A 20923-nucleotide genomic window follows, 5' to 3' on the forward strand; every position below is an offset into this window, starting at 1 on the left:
ATTTAGTTATTGTACCAGGTAGAGAGCTCAAATTTGGTATACCATCTTACTTCTTGCCAAATTTCATGAATCTGCACTCAATTAAAATGTATCTCCTTTAATTTTCTAGTTATGGTCACCTAAAGTAAGTAGGCACTTTAATCAGCCGAAAGTGTTTTTTGTGATTGTTGGGGTCACCCTGTGGCCACATGAGAGGTCAAATGAATCCTATATTCCCTAGGTATTATCTATGGGTGCATGTCTTTACCCATAAGCAATTATAAGCTCACCAATGCATTAATTTAGAAATAGCATGGGCCCAAAGTTGGTTCCCACCCAGAAAAAGGTCAAAAGGACCCCGCCCGTCTTGACCCCGGTTTACCCCGCGATCAATTAAAACATTTTTTGAAATTGACACCAGGTATTATATCTACTTATACACCAATTTTCAGTTTTGGCACTCAACTCCTTCATGGTGTGGTGGCAATTTGAATATTATATGCTTGATTAGATGCTTGATTTCGAGACCTCACATTTTGAGGTCTTAAGAGTCAGTTCAGGTAAATAATTGACATACTTGCTCACGGTCAAAAAATGAATTTTTTTTATACTTTGTGGGTGGAAGGGCCTTGGGGTGCAAGTAAACAAAATTGCATTTTTAATTCCATATATAGCCCGTTGCCATGGTTACAGCTCATTTTGTTTTTTGGCCATTTTAGGCCGATTTTGAGGTCTGAAAAACTGGTTTTTAGCTCATATTTACAACTCCACCCCACCAAAATGCAAAAATTTTTCAAAAAACCTTTTATATCACTACAAAGTATCATCCTTGGCCTTCCTTGAGAAAAAAAATTATTGCTTTAAATATCACCCTTGTGCTATTTTTGCATCATGCATTACAGTATGTTTTTAGAACTTGCAAAATCGACATTTTTACCCTATTTTTGGACCCCAAAATGTCAACTTGCCAGGGGTCTCAGAAAATTCTCCTTTCGGCTGTGATTAGGGCAAACATTGGTCTTTCCATATCTGGTGTCAAAAACTTGGGCAATTGTATCCTGTTGTGACAGTACTGCCTCAAAACTAGACTTTTTTCCCCAAAACGTGAAAAATGCCTTTTTAAGGGTCTTTTCACATATATCGACATACGTGTCCACGGTAAAAAATAAGGAACATTTTTGTTATACTTTGTGGATGGTAGGGACCTGGGGTCCAAATAAACAGCGTTTACATTTCAAATCATAATATAACACGTTGCCATGGTAACAGTTTACTTGTATTTAGGCCACTTTAGGCCGATTTGGGGGTCTGAAAAAACTGTGTTTTAGTTAATATTTACAACTCCACCAAAATCAAAAATATTTCATAAAACCTTTTCCATCACTACAAAGTATCATCCTTGGCTTTACTTGGGACAAGAAAATATTGCTATAAATTTCACCCTTTTGCTATTTTTAGAACATGCATTAGAATATGTTTTTAGAACTTGCAAAATCAACATTTTTACCATATTTTGGCCCTCAAAATGTCATTTTTTTCAGGGGTCTCAGAGTATTTTCCTTTCGGTTTTGATCAGGTCCAAAATTTGTCTTTTTTTTCTGGTAGAAAAACTTGGGCAAGTGTATCCTGATGTTAACAGTACTGTCTCAAAAATAGACTTTTTTCCCCAAACAGAAAAATACACTTTGAATTTTCTTTTTCTTCATACTGAATTTCGAACATTAAAAAGTAATAATTCTATCAATCTTGCAGCTTTTCCTAAGCACTCTATAGGCTTAGTGGATTACCCAACATTGATCAGGAACGATTGATGACCTTAATTTTAGATCTTGCCAGGCCCAGCCCCAATCATATTTCTTGACATTGCATAAAACAATGTTTTGTGAATAGCGCCTCTTTTTGTGAAAGTGTTCCCTTTCGGTTGTTATTGGTATTTTCATGTCTTCTGGGTAGAAACACTGTGTTTATTGTATCCTGTTGTGACTGATCATGCCTTAAGTATAGTAATTTTTCCAAAAGCAATGCATGCTTGTTAAAAATCTGGCACTGTTTCAATGCCCTTTGAGTAATGAATACAAAGTTTGTATATAATGGTATCCAACCGAACCATAACCAGTGCTTTGAAACTGAGAGTTCTTGATTTGGCTACTTTACCTATTGTACAGGTATGATTCCCATTGCAAGTAGAGTGCGATGAGCATTCTTTACAGGTTGTCTTTAATACAGGGCCTACTCACCTTGGTCCCTGCCTGCTACCAAATGTAAAACTTTTCATAGAGATAGAGATCATAAACAATGTAGTTTCTGTGCTTGAGGCAGATGGTTTGGAGCATCCAATCATGTCCAACACAAATGTGGGAAATTAAAAAGCCTGCTTAAAAGTGTTGGAAAAATTTGCCAAGATCTTATTAAAAACAATGATACTAACGATTTGCATGACGAGCGTAAGAGATCATTTAAAAGGAACACGTTCCAGGGATCGGTCAAGTTGGTCTTTGAAATGCGTTTGTAACCGCTTGTTACAAAATGCATGGCTAGAAAGATGTTTTTGAGTGATACTTGTCTGGATCATTATATTCTACTTTTAAAATATCTTTCTAATCATATGCATTTTGTAATAAACGTTTACAAACACTTTTCAAAGACCAACTCGACCGATCCAAGGCAACGTGTGTTCCTTTAATGAAACAACACGGATAGAAGTTGTAAATACTTGCACCTGCTCAACATAAATAAGTAAGATGCATTTGCAGTGACAAAAGTTTATTCAGGCTAGTTTGATTATTTTTTCCATTCACTATCTTACTAGTTCATAATTAGCATATATTTCTCTGAGAACGATCAACAAAAAACATTGTCAAACATTACCTGCTGAACTCTTTTATTGTTTGCAACAGTACAATTGAAAGGAACCCCACCATGGTTGGGGGAACTGCTTACAGAAGGCCAAAGCAGTTGAATTTGGACACAGTACTTGCTCACTTTTAGAGCCTCTCTGTTCTGATAGGGATGAAAATGTTTAGTTTGGTAGCGAGCAGGGGACCAAGAAGACTGTTAAAAGGCCATGTACAAATGTATACACAAGAATGGTAAAGAATGCTCATCGCACTACTTCTCTTCTTGCGATGTGAATCATACCTGTACAACTAGGTAAAGCAGTCATGACAAAACAAGAACTCTCAGTGGCAAAGCATGGTTATAAACTTTTTATATGTTACTTAAAGAACATGGAAACAGTGCCATATTTTTTTAACAAGCATGCTCGTTTTTGTTTTTTATCAATTCAAACTAAGGGATAACTTCAAAATGCATTTTTTTTGTTTTTGGAAAAATTACCATGTTTGAGGCAGAAGTGTCACAATAGAATACAATAAAAGTGTTTCTCCCCAGCAGACATGCAAACCATAATGATAGCCCAATCACAACCAAAGGGGAAATATTCTGAGGACCAGTAATAAATTAAGACAGTACAAACTTTCTTGATGTGCAAGGGAAATTAAAAAATGTGACTTTCAAAAAAGAGGCGCTGTTCACAAAACTTTTTTATTTTTTTATGCAATGTCAAGAAATATGATTGGGCCGGGGCCGGGGTGGGGCCGGGGCAAATTCTTAGATTTAGGTCTTTAACAAGTCCTGATCAATGTTTGGTAATGCACTAAGCCTACAGAGTGCTTATGAAAAACTGCCAGATTGATGGAATTATTACTAACTTCTTAATGTTATAAATTCAAAATGAAGCAAATATTTCAAAATGCATTGCTCTATGTTTTCGGGGAAAAGGGTTTATTTTTGAAACAGTTCTGTTGCATCAGGATGCAATTGCCCGGGTTTTTCTTAAAAGAAATAAAAAGACAAGTTTTGGCCGTGATCAAAACCGAAAGGAAAATATTCTGAGACCCCTGCAAAAATGAAATTTTGAGTGCAAAAAATATGGTAAAAATGTGGATTTTGCAAGTTCTAAAAACATACTCTAATGCACGATCTTAAAACACCACAAGGGTGAAATTTATAGCAATAGTTTTTTGTCTCAAGTAAAGCCAAGGATGATAATTTATAGTGATGGAAAAGGTTTCATAAATATGCTTGTTTTTTGGTGGGGTGGGGTGGAGTTGTAAATATTAACTAAAACACAGTTTTTCAGACCCCCAAATCGGCCTAGAGTGGCCTAAAAACAAATAAACTGTTACCATGGCAACGTGTTATATTATGATTTGAAATGTAAACGCTGTTTATTTGGACCCCAGGTCCCTACCATCCACAAAGTATAAGAAAAATGTTCCTTATTTTTTACCGTGGATACGTTTATCGATACTATGTGAAAAGACCCTTAAAAATGCATTTTTCACGTTTTGGGGAAAAAAGTCTAGTTTTGAGGCAGGACTGTCACAACAGGATACAATTGCCCAAGTTTTTGACACCAGATATGGAAAGACCAATGTTTGCCCTAATCACAGCCGAAAGGAGAATTTTCTGAGACCCCTGGCAAGTTGACATTTGGGGGTCCAAAAATAGGGTAAAAATGTCGATTTTGCAAGTTCTAAAAACATACTGTAATGCATGATGCAAAAATAGCACAAGGGTGATATTTATAGCAATAATTTTTTTTTCTCAAGGAAGGCCAAGGATGATACTTTGTAGTGATATAAAAGGTTTTTTGAAATAATTTTGCATTTTGGTGGGGTGGAGTTGTAAATATGAGCTTAAATCCAGTTTTTCAGACCCCAAAATTGGCCTAAAATGGCCAAAAAACAAAATGAGCCGTAACCATGGCAACGGGCTATATATGGAATTGAAAATGCAATTTTGTTTACTTGCACCCCAAGGCCCTTCCACCCACAAAGTATAAAAAAAAATCATTTTTTGACCGTGAGCAACTATGTCAATTATTTACCTGAACTGACTCTTAAATCAAATTCATAGAAAATAACTTCTTTCTCGAAAACTATGTTACTTCAGAGGGAGCCATTTCTCACGGTGTTTTATACTATCAGCAGCTCCCCATTACTCATTACCAAGTAAGGTTTTATGCTAGTAATTATTTTGAGTAATTACCTTTAACCATTTTGTGAGTAATTTTGATTTATATCAATATAAGCCACAAGGGAAACTGACTGGGTAAATTTTAAACTAATTTTGGGGGTTGAACAAAGAATTGACCGAGTGGGATTCGAAACAACAACGACCTCCGGATTAACGTGCCGGCGCTCTACCAACTGAGCTATCTAGCCCTAATTTGATTTATTTCATACATTCATGTAACACCCATTTTGGACAAATTAATTCTCTCCTTGTGCTCCTTAATCCCCTGCACAAACATCTCAGATGAGCCAGCTTGGTCTTGACGTTTCGAGCAGTATACTCTGCTTGTCTTCAGGAGAGTAGAGTACTTCAAGCAGCGTAAGCTGTTTGAAACATCAAGACCAAATCGGCTCTTTTCAGAGCCAACACTCACTCAAAAGATAGTTACACATGGTCACCCCCAAGCTTACTTTATAGTTCCTTCTTATATCTCCACACCATGCAAAGCTTCAAACAATGCATAGTCAGCTACCACTTTCACACACATTCTTTAAGTTGCATCAAATGAAGGAAAACATACCTTCTCCTTTCATGTGTACTTTGTTTTGAACCATGAAATATGATAAAAACTATGATGATTCCCATTACGTTGATGACTGAATTTCAATTTGTCATGGTTAGGATCAATTCCTTTTTATACTTGTAAATTGTTCCTCTCCTCAACACACTCTCTTACCGGTATATAACAATTCTTACAAACATTTTAATGGATTCCATGTTTCCTTGATGTTTGCTTTTTTTTGCAGAAATTCAGTTTTATATAAATCTTTTTTTTTTCCTTTTTTTTTTTTTTTAAATAAGGTGTTGCACTCTCAAATAGTAATTTTATTTTCTCTTGGACATCCTCAGGCCATGTGTTTCTTTATTGTTCTGTTTATAGTGTTTTATTTTTTAAAGATATCCTTTATAAAGATATTTTTTTTTTTTAAAGATATCCTATTTTTTTTAAAGATAAATAACATATGAAAATAATAATAATAATTCTTTTTTTTTTTACAATATCTTTTCAGAGATTTTATGCCCTCATCCCGGTAGAATTCAATATGGAGAGTCAAACTTGGAATCAAGGAGTATAGGAGGTTCTGTGTCATTCTTCTGCAACTCAGGATACAAGCTAAGAGGCTCACCTGTCAGACATTGTCTAGCTGGTGGTAAATGGAGCGGAAAGCTCACAACATGTGATCATGAAAGTAAGTTTTTCAGGAAATCAAAACACTACAAGTTGAATTGGACTCAACAGTCAGCCCAAGTAGTAAGAACTTGTTGAAAAAACTTTTCTTGAACTGCTAATAGGTTGTTAAGTAAGAAAAACACCTCAACTAGTGTGCACTTCCTTCTGATGAGAGAATAAACCCGACTTGCACTTTTTCCCAAACTGAAATAGGAAATTTGAAAACGTTGTAGGCTTATGCTGATAGTGAAATTCCTTCTGCATAGATTATATGTAGCACATACATGAAGGTGGGCAAGACATATCTCCACAAAGTCTGAGATTTTTAAGTTTAATAAAAAAGCTCATTGAGAGTGCAGCATATAAAATGTATCACCCAGAACCTGTTATGTGGTATGTCTACTGGCAGGTTTTTACTGTCCAAATCCCGGAGTACCGATTGGAGGGTATATAGAAAACCAAGACACACCACCTTTCCAGAGAGGAGGAGTGGTGAGGTATGCATGTTACCAAAACCGAGCTTTGGTTGGTTCTGCAGAACGATACTGTAATACGTCTACAAGTTGGTCAGGAGAGGAACCGGAGTGTCGAGGTAGGCATTGGTATAAGTACATGTGCAGTAAACACACTACAATTACTGCCAGCACATTATTCACCTAACTCACATATGATTCAATACTTGGCACAGCATTAAGCACACAGGACACATATAAAGTGCTCCCCAATAGCAACCAATGTCAATTTCTTTTGTTTCGGCCATTAAGCATGTTAAGCGGGCTTTTACCAAGTTTATTTCTGGCCCAATTTCATAGAGTTGTTTATGATGAAATGTCACAGATGGTGCATGCGATATGGTATTTTTGGTATTCTGGTGAGCATAATTTGATTGTTGTTAAGTAGCTCTACAAAGCTGGCCCTGATCTTTTATACTAGATGATACTTGTCTTTAAATGAGTTGTTTTATTTTGTTTACAGGTCAATTTGACTTTGATGAAATTAGTGACGTTGCAGAAAGGATGGGTTATGTTGCTGAGAGTCTTGCCATTGAAACTTCTGAAGCTGCAAGTGTATCTAAAGGAAGAACCTTAGATCAAACATATAGTGGAGGATACGACATCTATTTTGCTTTTGATGCATCTGGTAGCATTGCTAAGGCTCACTTTGAAAAGGCTCTTGATTTGGCTAAGTTACTTGTTAAAAAGGTAAACTTTGCATGATTACCAACAATGGACCATTAACTCTACATTGAGAGACATTATACATAGTACATGTAGCAGTCCTTTAGACTAGTTTTCAGTCCCACCTAAGTTTTCAGGTGGGGAAGGGAGTGTGTTCAACAGTTCTCCTTGTAAATGGTGTTTGGAGCTTTGCATGGTGTGAAGAATAAAAGAAACTATAAGTATCAACATAAATAGGAGACTTGCTGGTACAACCATGTGTAAAATCTCTTTTGAAGGAGTGTTGACTATATTTATAGTTACTCTTGTTCTCCTTTTTGTAAAATGCTCAACTACATATATGCATCATATCTTACACATGTGTCCTACAAGTATTAAGAACTATGCATCTTTATTTTATGTATGTGGGAAATGGGCATCCCATACCCAAATTGTTGCTGCCCAGTGTTTAGTGTTTCACAAGCCTCTTTAACATCCTTATAGATATCTTATATGACACCCCTGTATGACACCCCGGCAACTAAAGGTGCGTTTGATTAGCTTCCCAGGGTTGACCCCAGTCTACCCCGTTTCTTTCGAATAGCTTTGACTTCATTCCAAAGTTTCAAAACTACAAGAGATTGTTTTATGAATTGCACACAAAAGCGTTTTATGAACCATTGAGGAAGAAAGAAACTGACATATATTGAAAAAAGTGCAAGATGAGGCTGGACAGTTTATTCAACGATTCAAGATTTTATATTCTTTATAGATTGGTGTAAGTAATGCCCGCTATGCAGCCAGTGTATATGCAACAAGTACGGTACACTCACTTCTCATTTCCGATGCCCAAGATTCAGAAAAAGCCGTTCTAGATCAGATTGACAGTCTTGCTGATGCACGTGGTGGTAATATAGGTAAATCTTGAATTGGCTTTTATGCAATTTATGTATCAAACTACTACAAACTAAGCAATAACAATAGAGCGATTGCGCTCTAATGTGATCACGTGACCTGAGATGGGTATATAAAAATACAGCTTCACAGTTAAGACATTTTTTTTTTTAACTTGAAACGAAGTCCATTTTATAGAGTTGAATATTGTGACATTGATTTACATCACATTTTCTGATTGAAAAATCCAGTACTCCACTACAATAGAGGTTTCCTTTGAGAGTCTGTTTAGAATTACCAAGGTTTGAGTGAGCTTTTTGTTTTGCTTAATTGTTGATTATGCTTCTGCTTTTGTTTTACATCTTTCAGAGACAAGACATCAAAAGTGGGAAGAATAATCTGACAAATCTACTTGTCTTTCAGCTTTTTTTTAAAGTTTTTTTTTAACCGAGACAAACATGGCTAATCCTCATTGCCTGATAACACACATGTGACGCAAAAAATAATGTATATAACAACACGCACATTCAATCGCCAATAAAGTTATCCTATTTTGTCAACAGGGACAGGAACTGCAACCGGCAAAGCACTTCAATACATCCACACTGACATGATTCCTTTGTCTGAGAAGTACAATAGCCGTAACCATCCCAATGCTAAAAGAGCTCTCTTTCTCTTCTCGGATGGTATGTTTTAACCAGCCACAATATTTAATAGTATTTGGGTTTTTGTATGGGTTTTCTTCTACCCTAACATTGATGTAGATTTAACATTGATGTAGATTTAGCACTGTATACTTAGTACTTTCCCGAGTCCTTTGAATTTGTACCTCGTTTAAGGATCATTCAAAATTGTCAAACCTTTAGAGGCACTGGTAATTACATAAAATAGCTTTTAGTATGAAGACTTAATTGGTAATGAGCAATAGAGAGCTGTTGATAGTATAAGACATTATGAGAAACGGCTGTCTCTGAAGTAATGTAGTTTTTGAGAAAGAAGTAATTTCTCACTAAAGTATTTGAATTGAATTCGAGACCACAGCTAAGGTCTCAAATTCAAGGCATCTGAAAGCACACAACTTGTGCGATAAGGGTGTTGTTTCTTCCATTATTCTCTCACAACTTCGACGACCAATTGAGTCAAACTTTTCACAGGTTTGTAAATTTACGCATATGTTGAGAAACACCAAGTTTGAATACTGGTTTTTGACAGTTAACAATAATGCCAGTGCTTTGAAGCTCATACTTTTATGTTAAGACCCTTCCCCAAAGTAGTAGGTGCTTATCAATCTGTTATTTCCATGGTACCCAAAAGTTCAAACATAATGTCATCAGGTGTAAACAAACTTTGAATATTGAATAAATGCTTTAGGCATGAGCCCAATTTGAACTTGTCTTCCCATTCAAACCAAAAGTTCATATCTCAAGAACAACGTATCATTCAATCAATTTTTCTTTGCCTAGAGATGACGCAATTTTGATCTGTATTTCTGGTCAAATCTTGATATTAAAGCATCTGTTAAGGTTGACCCACATTGACAACACAAAGAACTGATACAGTTTTTTTTTTTTTTTTTTTTACTGATTTACGCATTATGCAAAATGGATGCTTTAAACATCTTTACCACCTGATAAATATACACAGACACAAGGATTTGTTGTTGTAGTGAACTCTGCCAAGAGTTAATTTATTCCGTACTCTGAATTCCGTGGTAAAACGCCAATTCATAATAATATAAGGGATTTCCCTTTATTTAATTCCATCCAGTGATATCCACTCATAAAGAAGTATACCAGTTCCCATTATAAATACACTTTGCGGCCAATTCGCAAAGGGTCACAATTCCTTACTTTGCGAACGGTAAATTTCCAATCCGCAAAGGTTCCCACTTCTCGGCGATTTGCCAAAGAAGGTACCAGACCAATTACAATTATTATAATTATAAATGCACTCATTGACTGGAGAAAACTCCGGGTCAATGAGTTTCCCACTTCCAGCGAGTTGCCAAGAAGGTACCAAATTAATCTACTTCTTTATATACAATCACATCATTTTATTACCACCATATTTATCCATATCAATTCACATAAATTAATTTACCACTTCCTCACAGGGTACAATGCCTATTAGCTTCTTGTTTATAGGAACAACCTAAACTTACCGCCAAAGCAAATTTTGATATAAAAATTTGCCCAAACACCCCCCTCCTTTTTTTTTTTTTTTTTTTTTTTTTACAAAACTTTGTCCGAGTGTGTAGTGGATAACCTCAACCCGTCTGATAAATTTTGATGGAACCAAATGAATCATGTCTTGCCAGTACGCACCTTCCGGGAAGGGTTAATGAGATTGGGGTGTTTTATAACATGTGCGTTTTGCATCTCCCGAAGTATCTTCTTTGCATACATATTTAAATCCCAAGTGCAGCGTTTGTCTGCGCTCCTTTAACTTTACCTTGATACTTCGCCCTTAACAAAATGTCTGACCAAATTAACCGTGTGTTGGGTAGGATATTCCTAATTACCTTTAGGCTCTCTTTACCCTATGTCTACTCTGTCCCGAATTTTCCTTCAAGATATCTTTGGTCCCTAGATATAACACTATTGTCGTCGGACCTCGCCTTTTGCCAGGTATCTCCTGAGCCTAGTCCCAGCCGTCCAGGCGTGCCCCGGACACGCCTTTCCATGTCACTGTACCACCACTGTGCCGCTGATGTGGCGACTGATACTGTCCCGGTACCCACGTTCTTGCTTCGGATTGATGAACATCTTTAGGCTCCCTGTTAGCCTATGTCTTATCTGTCCCGAATTTTCCTTCACGATATCTTTGGTCCTTAGATGTAACACTATTGTCGTCGGGACCTCGCCTTTTGCCAGGAATCTCCTGAGCCTAGTCCCAGCCGTCCAGGCGTGCCCCAGACACGCCTTTCCATGTCACTGTACCACCACTGTGCTGCTGCTGTGGCGAATGATACTGTCTCCGATAAACATCTGTATAATAACAAATTCAAAGAAAAACAGCCTGGGTAATCTGTTCTGACTAATATTTTATCTTGTCAAAGTCTTGTTCGTAGTTGAAAATGTTGTACACAATTTGTTAACAACCAACTCAACATTCACCAATCTTGTAAAATAATGATTATTTATCTTAAACAGCAATATGCTAATTAAAGAAGCGGTTGCTCTACACTGCTTATTTATGACCTTACTACTAGCTAACCCCTTTTAGACAATTGAAAACATTAAGTCTGGCCTAATGTAGGATTCAAGTGCTCCAGACTTCCATCTCCCCATACTTTTGATTTGTTCCTCCCGAACCCCAAACATATCCTGCAACTATGAACTGAAAAGGGTGTGGGTTTACCTGATGGCCTTAATCCCTGCTTTAAGATGTGATTAACTTGTCTGGCTGACATAGGGTCCCCCCCCCCCTTCAATGTACAAACAGTGAAGTATTGGCATTCCTGTCAATAGAAATGATTGAACTTTACCCACTTGATCCGTTTTTGAACATCTTAGAACTTCTTGTAAATTCCCTTCCTGATTAAAGGAAATATCACCAATACGCAACGCCCGGGAATTTGCCAGCGTGAGTTGTAAACTCACCCTCAGAATAACCGAAAAGGGCAACCAAGAATGCTGCTTTTAACAGCAGAGCTTCATATGCTGATTATACTCTAAACATTAACTATGCTACTTTAATAAAGGTCATATAAGTCAAATATGGTATGTCTGCAAGCTATGCTGCAACCGGATGAAGATGTCTGCAAGCTATGCTGCAACCGGATCAACTGATTCCTTTTTAATCATTCATCTTCTCTTTTCATCTTCACACTCTTCTACGTTTGCATCGAACATTTTTGTCTTCACTGTAAAAATTACACCCTGTAATTGAACCTATTTTTAATCATGCATCTTGTCATTTCATGTGTATGCTCTGTTACATTTTAATCCAACATTATAATGTTTGTTACTTTTTGTAACCACTTTACGAATTGTTGTCTTCACTGCCACTAATTACACATGTAACGTGAAAACACCGGATCAACTGATCATTTTTAATCATGCGTCTTCTTATCTCATGTACATACTCTATTACGTTTTAGTCCAACATAATGATGTTTGTTACTTTTTGTAACCACTTTACGAATGTTTGTCTTCACTGACAATAATTACACCCTGTAACTTGAATAACCGGATCACTCGATCATTTTTAATCATGCGTCTTCTCATCTCATGTACATACTCTGTACGTTTATTCCCACATTATAATGTTTGTTACTTTTTGTAACCACCGAATTTTTGTCTTCACTGACAATAATTACACCCTGTAACTTGAATAACGGATCAACTGATAATTTTTAATCATTCGCCTTTGTTTTTCATATACGTAAGCTTTACGGTTTAGCCCGCATTCAATGTTCGTTACATTTTGTACCGACATTTTTACGACACAACGTGTCATTGCCATGGAACATCAGTGCTGTGTTGACCGCCAGATACGAAAAACCAACCGATATTGGAAACGTACACCTGATCTATGCAAATCAACGCTTTCAGGCTCAAGCTAGTACTGACCTCCCTGCTAAGCTATGGTAGCTGCTACTGTTACCGATGATACTTAAACTATATAACGACTAAGAAAAGACTAAAATATTAACAAAACTTTAACGTGTATATTGATAGCATAGCAAGCTAAGCCTTACCCTGGGTACCGCACCCAGTCCTATTCAATGTTCCCACCGAACCATTGAACCGTGTAACTCTTTATACATAACAAGTACAAAGCAGATTTATTCTAATTCGCCCCAGGACCCAACCGAATAATTCAATATTTTGCAGACTGGCGGTAAAATACTAAACAGACTGCTCAGCACTGGAAATGTAATGGGTCATCTTGAATCTTGCCGAGGGTCCAAGCGTCTACAATCCTTTTTCATCTTAGAAACAATGAAACTACCCGTGGGATCCTCCCAATTGTGCAATTTATGAACTTATGAAATATAACTGCAAGCATCGAGAATCACACTGGATTCACCAACTCAAGACAGTCAAACCCTTTGGACTAAACATAAACACTGGTGTTAAATGACTTCCCATTACCCCACTTCACTTCTGCCTGAGAACTATAATGTTGTTTATATTCTGTAACTCAAGTATAATTTTTTTTTTTTAAGTTTTTACTATAACTATCTCATGTAGGTAACCCCCCCTCTTTTTCCACAGGTCCTTCATACCTATTTTTAATTCATTCATTCATTCATTCAAACTGATATTTATTTCCATACTTCATGAAAACATAGTACAAACAATGTTTTTAAGGAATAACCAATAAACAAAGCTATTTAATGAGGGTGAGAAAAATAAATACATAGAGTATGGAGGCATCATCTGGAAGCCAATGCTTATGTAGGGATGCCTGGGGACAGACAATAAACGGGGACAAGAACGAACGGACTGACAATACCATCGTTAATACCATCGTACCTTTGATCTTGCTTTTCTCTATTAATTGACCATTGTTAATTGCATCATGGTGCAACTTGTTCTCTAATTCTACCCTTTCATGTTTCCCTGCATTGTTAACGAACAATGCATTGTTAACGAACAAATGCATTTACCACTTTTATGGTCCAGTAATCCATCCTTTCATACGAAACATCCTACGTTCATAGCCCCCAATTGTTTCTTAAATAGAAACTTTGATTGGCTGTTATTTTCCCGCTTCTTTCTTCATTTAATCCATTTCCCCTCTCTTTTTCTATGAATGGATATGTATTTGTTTGTACTTGTTTTATGCCTCTGAACTAGGTCCGGTTTGGATCGAAAGCTAAGGCCATCTATACCCTATTCATTAAACATATGAAATACCAGATACGTATGCACCAATGGAAGAAGATGCAAAGGTCTTTAATTTTAATATTATGCAATAGGCTACCACTTGATTTATGGAAGCTGGCCATTTAGTGCCTAATAATGATCAATCATTCCGAAAAGTCATAATGAAACTTGCTATTGCCCTTCTGTTCTTTATGTACACTTTGTTCTAGAGCTTGATTAACACATGTAATGGTGCTGTGACGTGCAATGCCCATAATTCATCGTCAATTATTGATGCCCATGATCTAACTGGTGTTAATTGCTGGCTCATTCTAAAAGTGCGCCATCCCCCTTATTGAACGAGCTGCTCCTCTCTGTGCGTACGATCTGACAATATTTCAATAATTCTATGTGTTCTATGGAGATGAGCTCGCAAATACACTGCTGCATAAGTCGAAAATGCAGAGGTCCATGTATTTATAGAAGTAATTGGACGCCTGTGTTTATTATCTTTCCATATTATAAAACCCCCCTCGTTTACAGCCAGCAAGAATTATTGTGTCTTGACCGCTATTTGTACTACTATAGGGTCACTCTTCTTTATTTTCTTACTCCATTCTTACGTTAGAAAATTATTTTCTTTTCTAAATTTACCTCATGTAAAGTTAAAGAATAGACAAGAAAAAAAAACAACACAAACGTAATGTTTTGGTGAACATTGTAATGGCGGAGCTGCTCGCCTCACATAGTATTTATTCATGACATTCACATACTTAATTCAACTCATTTAATTTAAATTTCATCATTATTCTCGTCGGCTTAACTAGCCAATTATTCACATAATCTCATTAAATTCAATTTCAAATTCCAAGTACAGATGAGGGGAGCAAACGTGTTTGCGGATCAGTTTTTATGTATGCATTTCTGGCCTTTTCGGTTTTCCATCTTCCGTGCATGGATATTAAGTGAGATGGGAGTAGGGCCTTTGAAGCTGCGGATGCACCGCCTGACCTCAGGCTATGGAGTCCGAACTTGTGAATATCTGGAACGAATGGTCGGAGGGCTTCTAGTACAATCTCTCTGGTTCTGGTGTAGCTTAACCCATGAGTAGTAGGAACGAGACCGGTTTTGGAACGTGTCATTCTGCGAAGTACCGGTAGAGGAGAAGTGTCAGGATCGCCCATTGCTTGGAAATATCGTTCTGTGATTACAACTGGACAGGTTGGCTGAAATGTTCTTGCAATTGTTATATTATTGCCCTGGCGGTATTGATCAGTTTTTGACTTGCATAAATGTATGACGAGACTGTCACTGAGTATACTACAGTCCGTTCGTCTTACATTACTGATGTCGTTGAAACGAAGGAAACCTGCGTAACAGACAAAGCATACGAATAGGATGCGTAAATCGCCTAATGCTGCACTAGGTTGACCGTGAGCATTATAAAGTTTTGCCATGATTTCAGGTGTTACCGGTTCCTTCCGATTTGGGGTAGAGGCTGTGAGTCTCTTGTAGCCTTGTATGGTTGTTTTGACCAATGGATCGTTTGTAGGTGACGGTAATCCAGCCAAGCTATGTGCCCAGGCAACAGCAGCTGCTGCAGAATCTGCTGCCGTTTTATGACCGGATGAATAAAATGAAGACAAATATAGGGCGAAATCTGTTGGGTTGACGGGAAATGATTTGACGCCGGTCTTGGATGAAGCCCATGATTCCCATCGTTTCCAACTATTGCTGTATTTTATCGTTGTTGAGTGTGCTCTCGATGACATTAATAGTTTTGGTAGGGCTCCAAGGGCAAGTTGCTTTAGTTCCGGGTCAGTTGCTGAATGAGAGAGTGCCAACCATCTATCTGAAACAGACAAAGTAAAAAAAGAGAGCAGCAAAAGTTGTGCTCCATACCATAGCCTAAAAGCTATATATATGTATATGCAATAATTGCTAATTCATGGCTAAATTAGCCGGTCTGCAAAAATTCAGAGATAAGGAAAATTATCTGTCGTTTCAGAATATATAGAAGCAAGTGCGTGTAATATGCACTTAATTTGGTGTTGCTACTGAAAAAAAAAAAAAAAAAAAAAAAACGTGCAACAAAAGCTCGGCGTCCAACACCAGGCTGAGTTATCAGCGCTCAGTGGCCACGTAAAACCCCCAACTTGTGGAGGGACCGTGGACGCGACCAGGATGTTGGACGTAGGTCGCGCTATCCTTTCTCCGAGCATTTTTTTTTTTTTTTTTTTTTTTTGATAGGGCGGGTTGCGGTGGGAAGCGAGGTAAGTTGCTCTACCGAGAGTGATTGCTAAGCTGAAAACGCCCCGTTTTAAGGGAGAATGTGAAAGGAAACCTTACGTAATCATGGCACGCTCTAACGAGCGTGCTGCACCTGTCGTGCAATAACGAAAAGAAAATTAACAAGATCACAGCGAAATCCACAAACTCGCTATGAATAATCTTAAAAATTTTAAGGTTAGCGGTAGGCCCTCGCCCAATTCGCTACAAACCGATATCAATGGATTAAAGGGAGTTGATGGCAAATTCATATGCTGCATGTTATTCACCATCGGTATGCTTCAAGAGCCCGCTGTGCAATCAATGGACCCCAATGTGCTACTGCTCCCTACTGTACTTATTTTGCACCCTGCATTTGAAAGTTGGGCACCACCCAGTTCTATTGAAGATGATGTCCCTCCTAACCTACTACATGCCCCATCCCTGTTATGTATGGAATACCCTGAATATTGACTAGAGTTTGCCAAGTTGTACACTAAACTACTAGGCTTACTTATTCCTGATTGGCCTGACTGACACAAGCTCTGACTAACTTTCATATTAAACGGCAAGCTGCCAGAAAAATTATGATTGTCCGCCCTTTCTTGTCCTTGTGTACCTGTACTCATGCTTTGAGAATGTTGGCCCGTTATACCCCGAGTTACGTGTAAAGGCCGTGAAATATCCTGACTATTAATCTGTGGGATGTTCGCAATTATTGGCCCTTTATACACACTAGATGTTTGAAACCTTTCCGTATTCACGGTACTCGTGTTACCTACTAGCGTTACTGTTGGGGCTGTATACTTGCCCCAGCATTAGGTCTGAAAATGTAGCGACTCACCCGATTGGCCCGGCTAGTAAGCCATCGGCTTCACGACTCTCTGTAGCCGCCCATCTTCGCCCTCCTCATCAGGTATCACTTGGATTTCTTCAATGCGGTTCCCACTTCCAGCGAGTTGCCAAGAAGGTACCGAATTTTGCGAAACTATACAATCTATTTTAACTCCTCGGTGGCAGAATATTCAATGACGGTTCCCAGAAAGACAAGCACCCTTTCCCCCAAAAATGCGTTGCTTTGGTTGGTTGAAAAGAACAATGGAACCACGTCTGAATGCGCCCTGACAATCCCAATCGCTTATATAGTAACCCAAAATTAGCAATAATTGCAGCAAATCTGGGAAAAAATTGGAAAGAAGCTGATTTCAACTGATAATGGTAGGTATGGGTGTCGGTTACCACCAAAAACAAGTAAGGACCAATTAGGGTTGGGGAAATCGTTTCCCCGGGGGGTAATTAAAACCCGGGGGTTAATTACCCAAAATTTACCCAAAGTATGTTGTGTTTGGTATCAAATGAAAGGAAATTTAATTTTAAACCAAGTATGTGATGTTCATTTTGTCATTGTATCATCCTGTGAAAAGTTACGCTTGATTTAACATGAGGTGCTTGCTAACACAGGATCAACAAGGTCATTAAAACACATTCTAATGTTAAAACCTTAAAACTATTATTTTACATTACTTTGTGTTGATCAAAGTGTACCACACTGTTTGAGGGTTCAAATTAACTTGGTTCAAGACATTTTAAGTGGATACTACTGGTACTGACAAGCCAAACGTGACAGAAAGCCCATTAAAGACCCTTTTTACACACATTTTAGTCCAAACGGCTTGAATGGCAGTTTCCTCTACATCGCTCAGTTATTCAGTGTCTGTAACATCAAAATGTCCGCAGCACACCCTACATGCAAACACACATGACATGCCAGCTTTTATGCTGCTACATTTCATGGTTTGGTACTGCATCTCCCCTTCCTTGCAGTTGCAGCAAATTGTTGTTAAAAGATTTCTTGGGTGATACTCCGACAAGCATCTTGAGAGTCCCAATTTGATGTTGGTATCCAACTCCCAGCCTCTTCCAAGGGGCTCAAAGAGAGGTTTTGAGATGCTTCAACATCACAACTTGGAGGTGTTCACGAAGGGAGTGTTGTGCTGTGGCATTTGGTGTTGGTGGTAAACGATCAGGATCTATTTTTTCCTTGGCTGCTTGCTTTTGGCAACCTTGCCAGGACGTAATGTGGTCAGTGCATGTCAATGCATTGTCACATAGCTAACTTCGAAGAACGTCCCAGTAGTATCATGAAGGCACCTCCATGGTAGTATGCGGTAGTTAACATCCGGAGGCAGTGGGGGAAGCTGGAGAGAGAGTTTAAAGTGGATGAAGACATTTTTTGCATGGCTTTTCTAAGAAAATAAAGCATTTTGAGGATCTTCAGAGTTGTTGCTGGCCAGATCGGTTCCCTGAAGGAAGAACCACAACAGGTATGCTGACAGTTGGAGTGGACCAGACAACCCCTACCCAAGAAAGCACTCCCCTCGTAACCCGACATCTCAACATCGATAGGATAGAGGAAACTGAAGATAAAAGTCAGAAAGATTTGAAGATCTTGACAGCTTTCTCAAAAGCATGTGACACCAGGGACGTCAGTCAAAAATCCCTTACACTGTAAAAAAAGAAGCTAGGGTGCCTGTTTAATCACCGTAAACTTTACGTGGAAGTTTTGTAAAATTGTGCCTTGAAGGGGTAGTTTACAAAACCTCCACAGTAAAATTTACGGTGCTTTACCTGGCAGCATAGGGCGCCAGGTAAAGAACCGTAAATTTTACGGTTTTTTTGTACAGTGTCAGAAGCAAGCTCACAACAGCGACCCAAGATGCCCCAAAGATGCACCCACAGACACACTAGCAGCTCAAGGGCCACCATGCCGGTAAATCAAATGGGCGGTTTACTGAAGAAGGAGTTTCGCATTATCAGCCAGTACGGTGAATCGGGTCACGATGAAACCTTGTTCCAGCATCTCAAAATTGCTGAGGGTAGAGAGATACATGTTGTTGGTTTAGCCGAGCAGAAGAAGAACACGGAAGTTGGTAGAGTGCAGGAGGTGAGTGCCGTCAAGACCAACCTGATGAAGCAGCTCAAACAAATTCAAGCTTGCTTGGCTGCTCTCAAAGCCACCTTAACCAAAACAGCAGAGAGGCCTAAATGCTCCAAAAACACTGCCCTCTCATGAATGGGGCTGTAACGACAAGCCAGTAAATGACCTGAATATGACCACTGCTTCACCTGTGGTAGCTCTAAGCACTTCAGGAGAGGCTGCAAACAGCGACAACCACCCCAACAGGCAGGAGACGGCAATGTGGCGAACGGAGGGGATGAGTAGCCGTCCTGACACCCAATCAATCTCAAGAAGTCCAATGTCCTCAAAACCAACCCAATTAACCAAAACCTCTATACACTCAGTGATGTCTCAGAGAGTGCTGCCCTCATGGCAATGTCAGCTCAGCAACTACCACAAGGTTTGAAACTGACCAACTTAGTTGGCCGAAGTGCACCACCCGGTGTAATCTAGGAAGAAGACCAACCTAAGTCCTAGGCTTTGTGGGATACTGGTGCCCAGGTTTCCCTAGTGTCAACATCATGGCTCAACCAGAACATGTTCAACCAGTGACTGACTTGCTAGAGAACAGCTGAAAACGGCAGCAAATAATTCAACTCTTCCTTATGATGGCTTTGTTGAGATGGAATTTCAGCTACCAACAGGTTGCCATCGCCCCTGTTGGTTCCAGTGTTGGTAACAAGTGACCCATTCTTACCCAAATCACGGCTCCTACGTTCTGGAAGAGTTGTTACAAGATCCCAAGTAAACGTTTTTTTGAAGCTTTGCATGGTGTGAAGAATAAGGATGATAGTTAACTTGCAGGTTTAACAACACTTGTCAAGTTTCAAGTTAAATTTCTATTTATTTGAAACCAAACACAACATACTATTAAAGGTTCCAAAAGCAAGCAGCCAAGGGAAAAATAGATCCTGATCGCCTACCACCAGCACCAAACGCTACAGCACAACACTCCCTTCGTGTTCACCTCCAAGTAAGGGTATGACAGTATCTCAAAACCTCCATACTTGGGCCCCTTGAAAGAGGCTGCATGTGGAGTGTGCTGTGGACATTGCTCCAATGGAGCCGATATTACAGACACTGAAAAATGAGCAATGTAGAGGAACTTTGCTATTCAAGCCGTGGTGGCCCTTTAATGTGTTTAGGGTCTTAATGAGCTTTCTGTCACGTTTGGCTTGTCAGTACCAGTAGTATCCACTTAAAATGTCTTGAACCAAGTTAATTTGAACCCTCAAACAGTTTGGTACACTTTGATCAACACAAAGTAATGTAAAATAACAGTTTTAAGGTTTTTACATTAGAATGTATGTATGACCTTGTTGATCCTGTGTTAGCAAACGCCTTATCTTAAATCAAGTGTAACTTTTCACAGGATGATAAAATGACAAAAAGAACATCACACACTTGGTTTAAAATTAAATTTCCTTTCATTTGATACCAAACACAACATACTTTGGGTAAATTTGGGGTAATTAACCCCCAGGTTTTAATTACCCCCCGGGGAAACGAATTCCCCAACCCCAATTGGTCCTTACTTTTTTTTGGTGGTAACTGACACCCATACCTACCATTATCAGTTGAAATTAGCTTCTTTCCAATT

General features: G+C 38.5%; 2 protein-coding genes across 3 annotated transcripts in view; one reads left to right on the plus strand and one right to left on the minus strand.

Annotated features, from left to right (window-relative positions):
* LOC139947954 (complement C2-like) overlaps positions 1-20923 on the plus strand; it is a 105629-nt gene that overhangs the window by 50152 nt on the left and 34554 nt on the right. For both annotated transcript variants that reach the window (XM_071945842.1, XM_071945844.1), the window contains exons 8-12: positions 6069-6248; positions 6639-6821; positions 7205-7431; positions 8159-8303; positions 8844-8966. In XM_071945842.1, the coding sequence (XP_071801943.1) occupies positions 6069-6248; positions 6639-6821; positions 7205-7431; positions 8159-8303; positions 8844-8966 (858 nt within the window). The remainder of the gene's footprint in view (positions 1-6068; positions 6249-6638; positions 6822-7204; positions 7432-8158; positions 8304-8843; positions 8967-20923) is intronic.
* Positions 14721-16318, minus strand: LOC139948358 (integrase/recombinase xerD homolog). Its single transcript, XM_071946500.1, has 2 exons — positions 16207-16318; positions 14721-15948 (listed from the first exon to the last, which is right to left on the minus strand). Exons 1-2 carry the CDS (start codon positions 16316-16318, stop codon positions 14957-14959), a joined length of 1104 nt encoding a protein of 367 aa, XP_071802601.1. The 3' UTR covers positions 14721-14956.

Source organism: Asterias amurensis, chromosome 15 (genome assembly GCF_032118995.1).
Source record: "Asterias amurensis chromosome 15, ASM3211899v1".
In the NCBI taxonomy this organism is placed as follows: domain Eukaryota; kingdom Metazoa; phylum Echinodermata; class Asteroidea; order Forcipulatida; family Asteriidae; genus Asterias; species Asterias amurensis.

Bases quoted from the DNA above. Each gene is read 5' to 3' on its own strand.
- LOC139948358 (XM_071946500.1), bottom strand. From the start codon at position 16,318: ATGCTCGGAGAAAGGATAGCGCGACCTACGTCCAACATCCTGGTCGCG. The intron at 15,949-16,206 runs GTTGGACGCCGA...TGTCTGTTTCAG, and splicing joins CGCTGATAACTCAGCCTGGT to ATAGATGGTTGGCACTCTCT.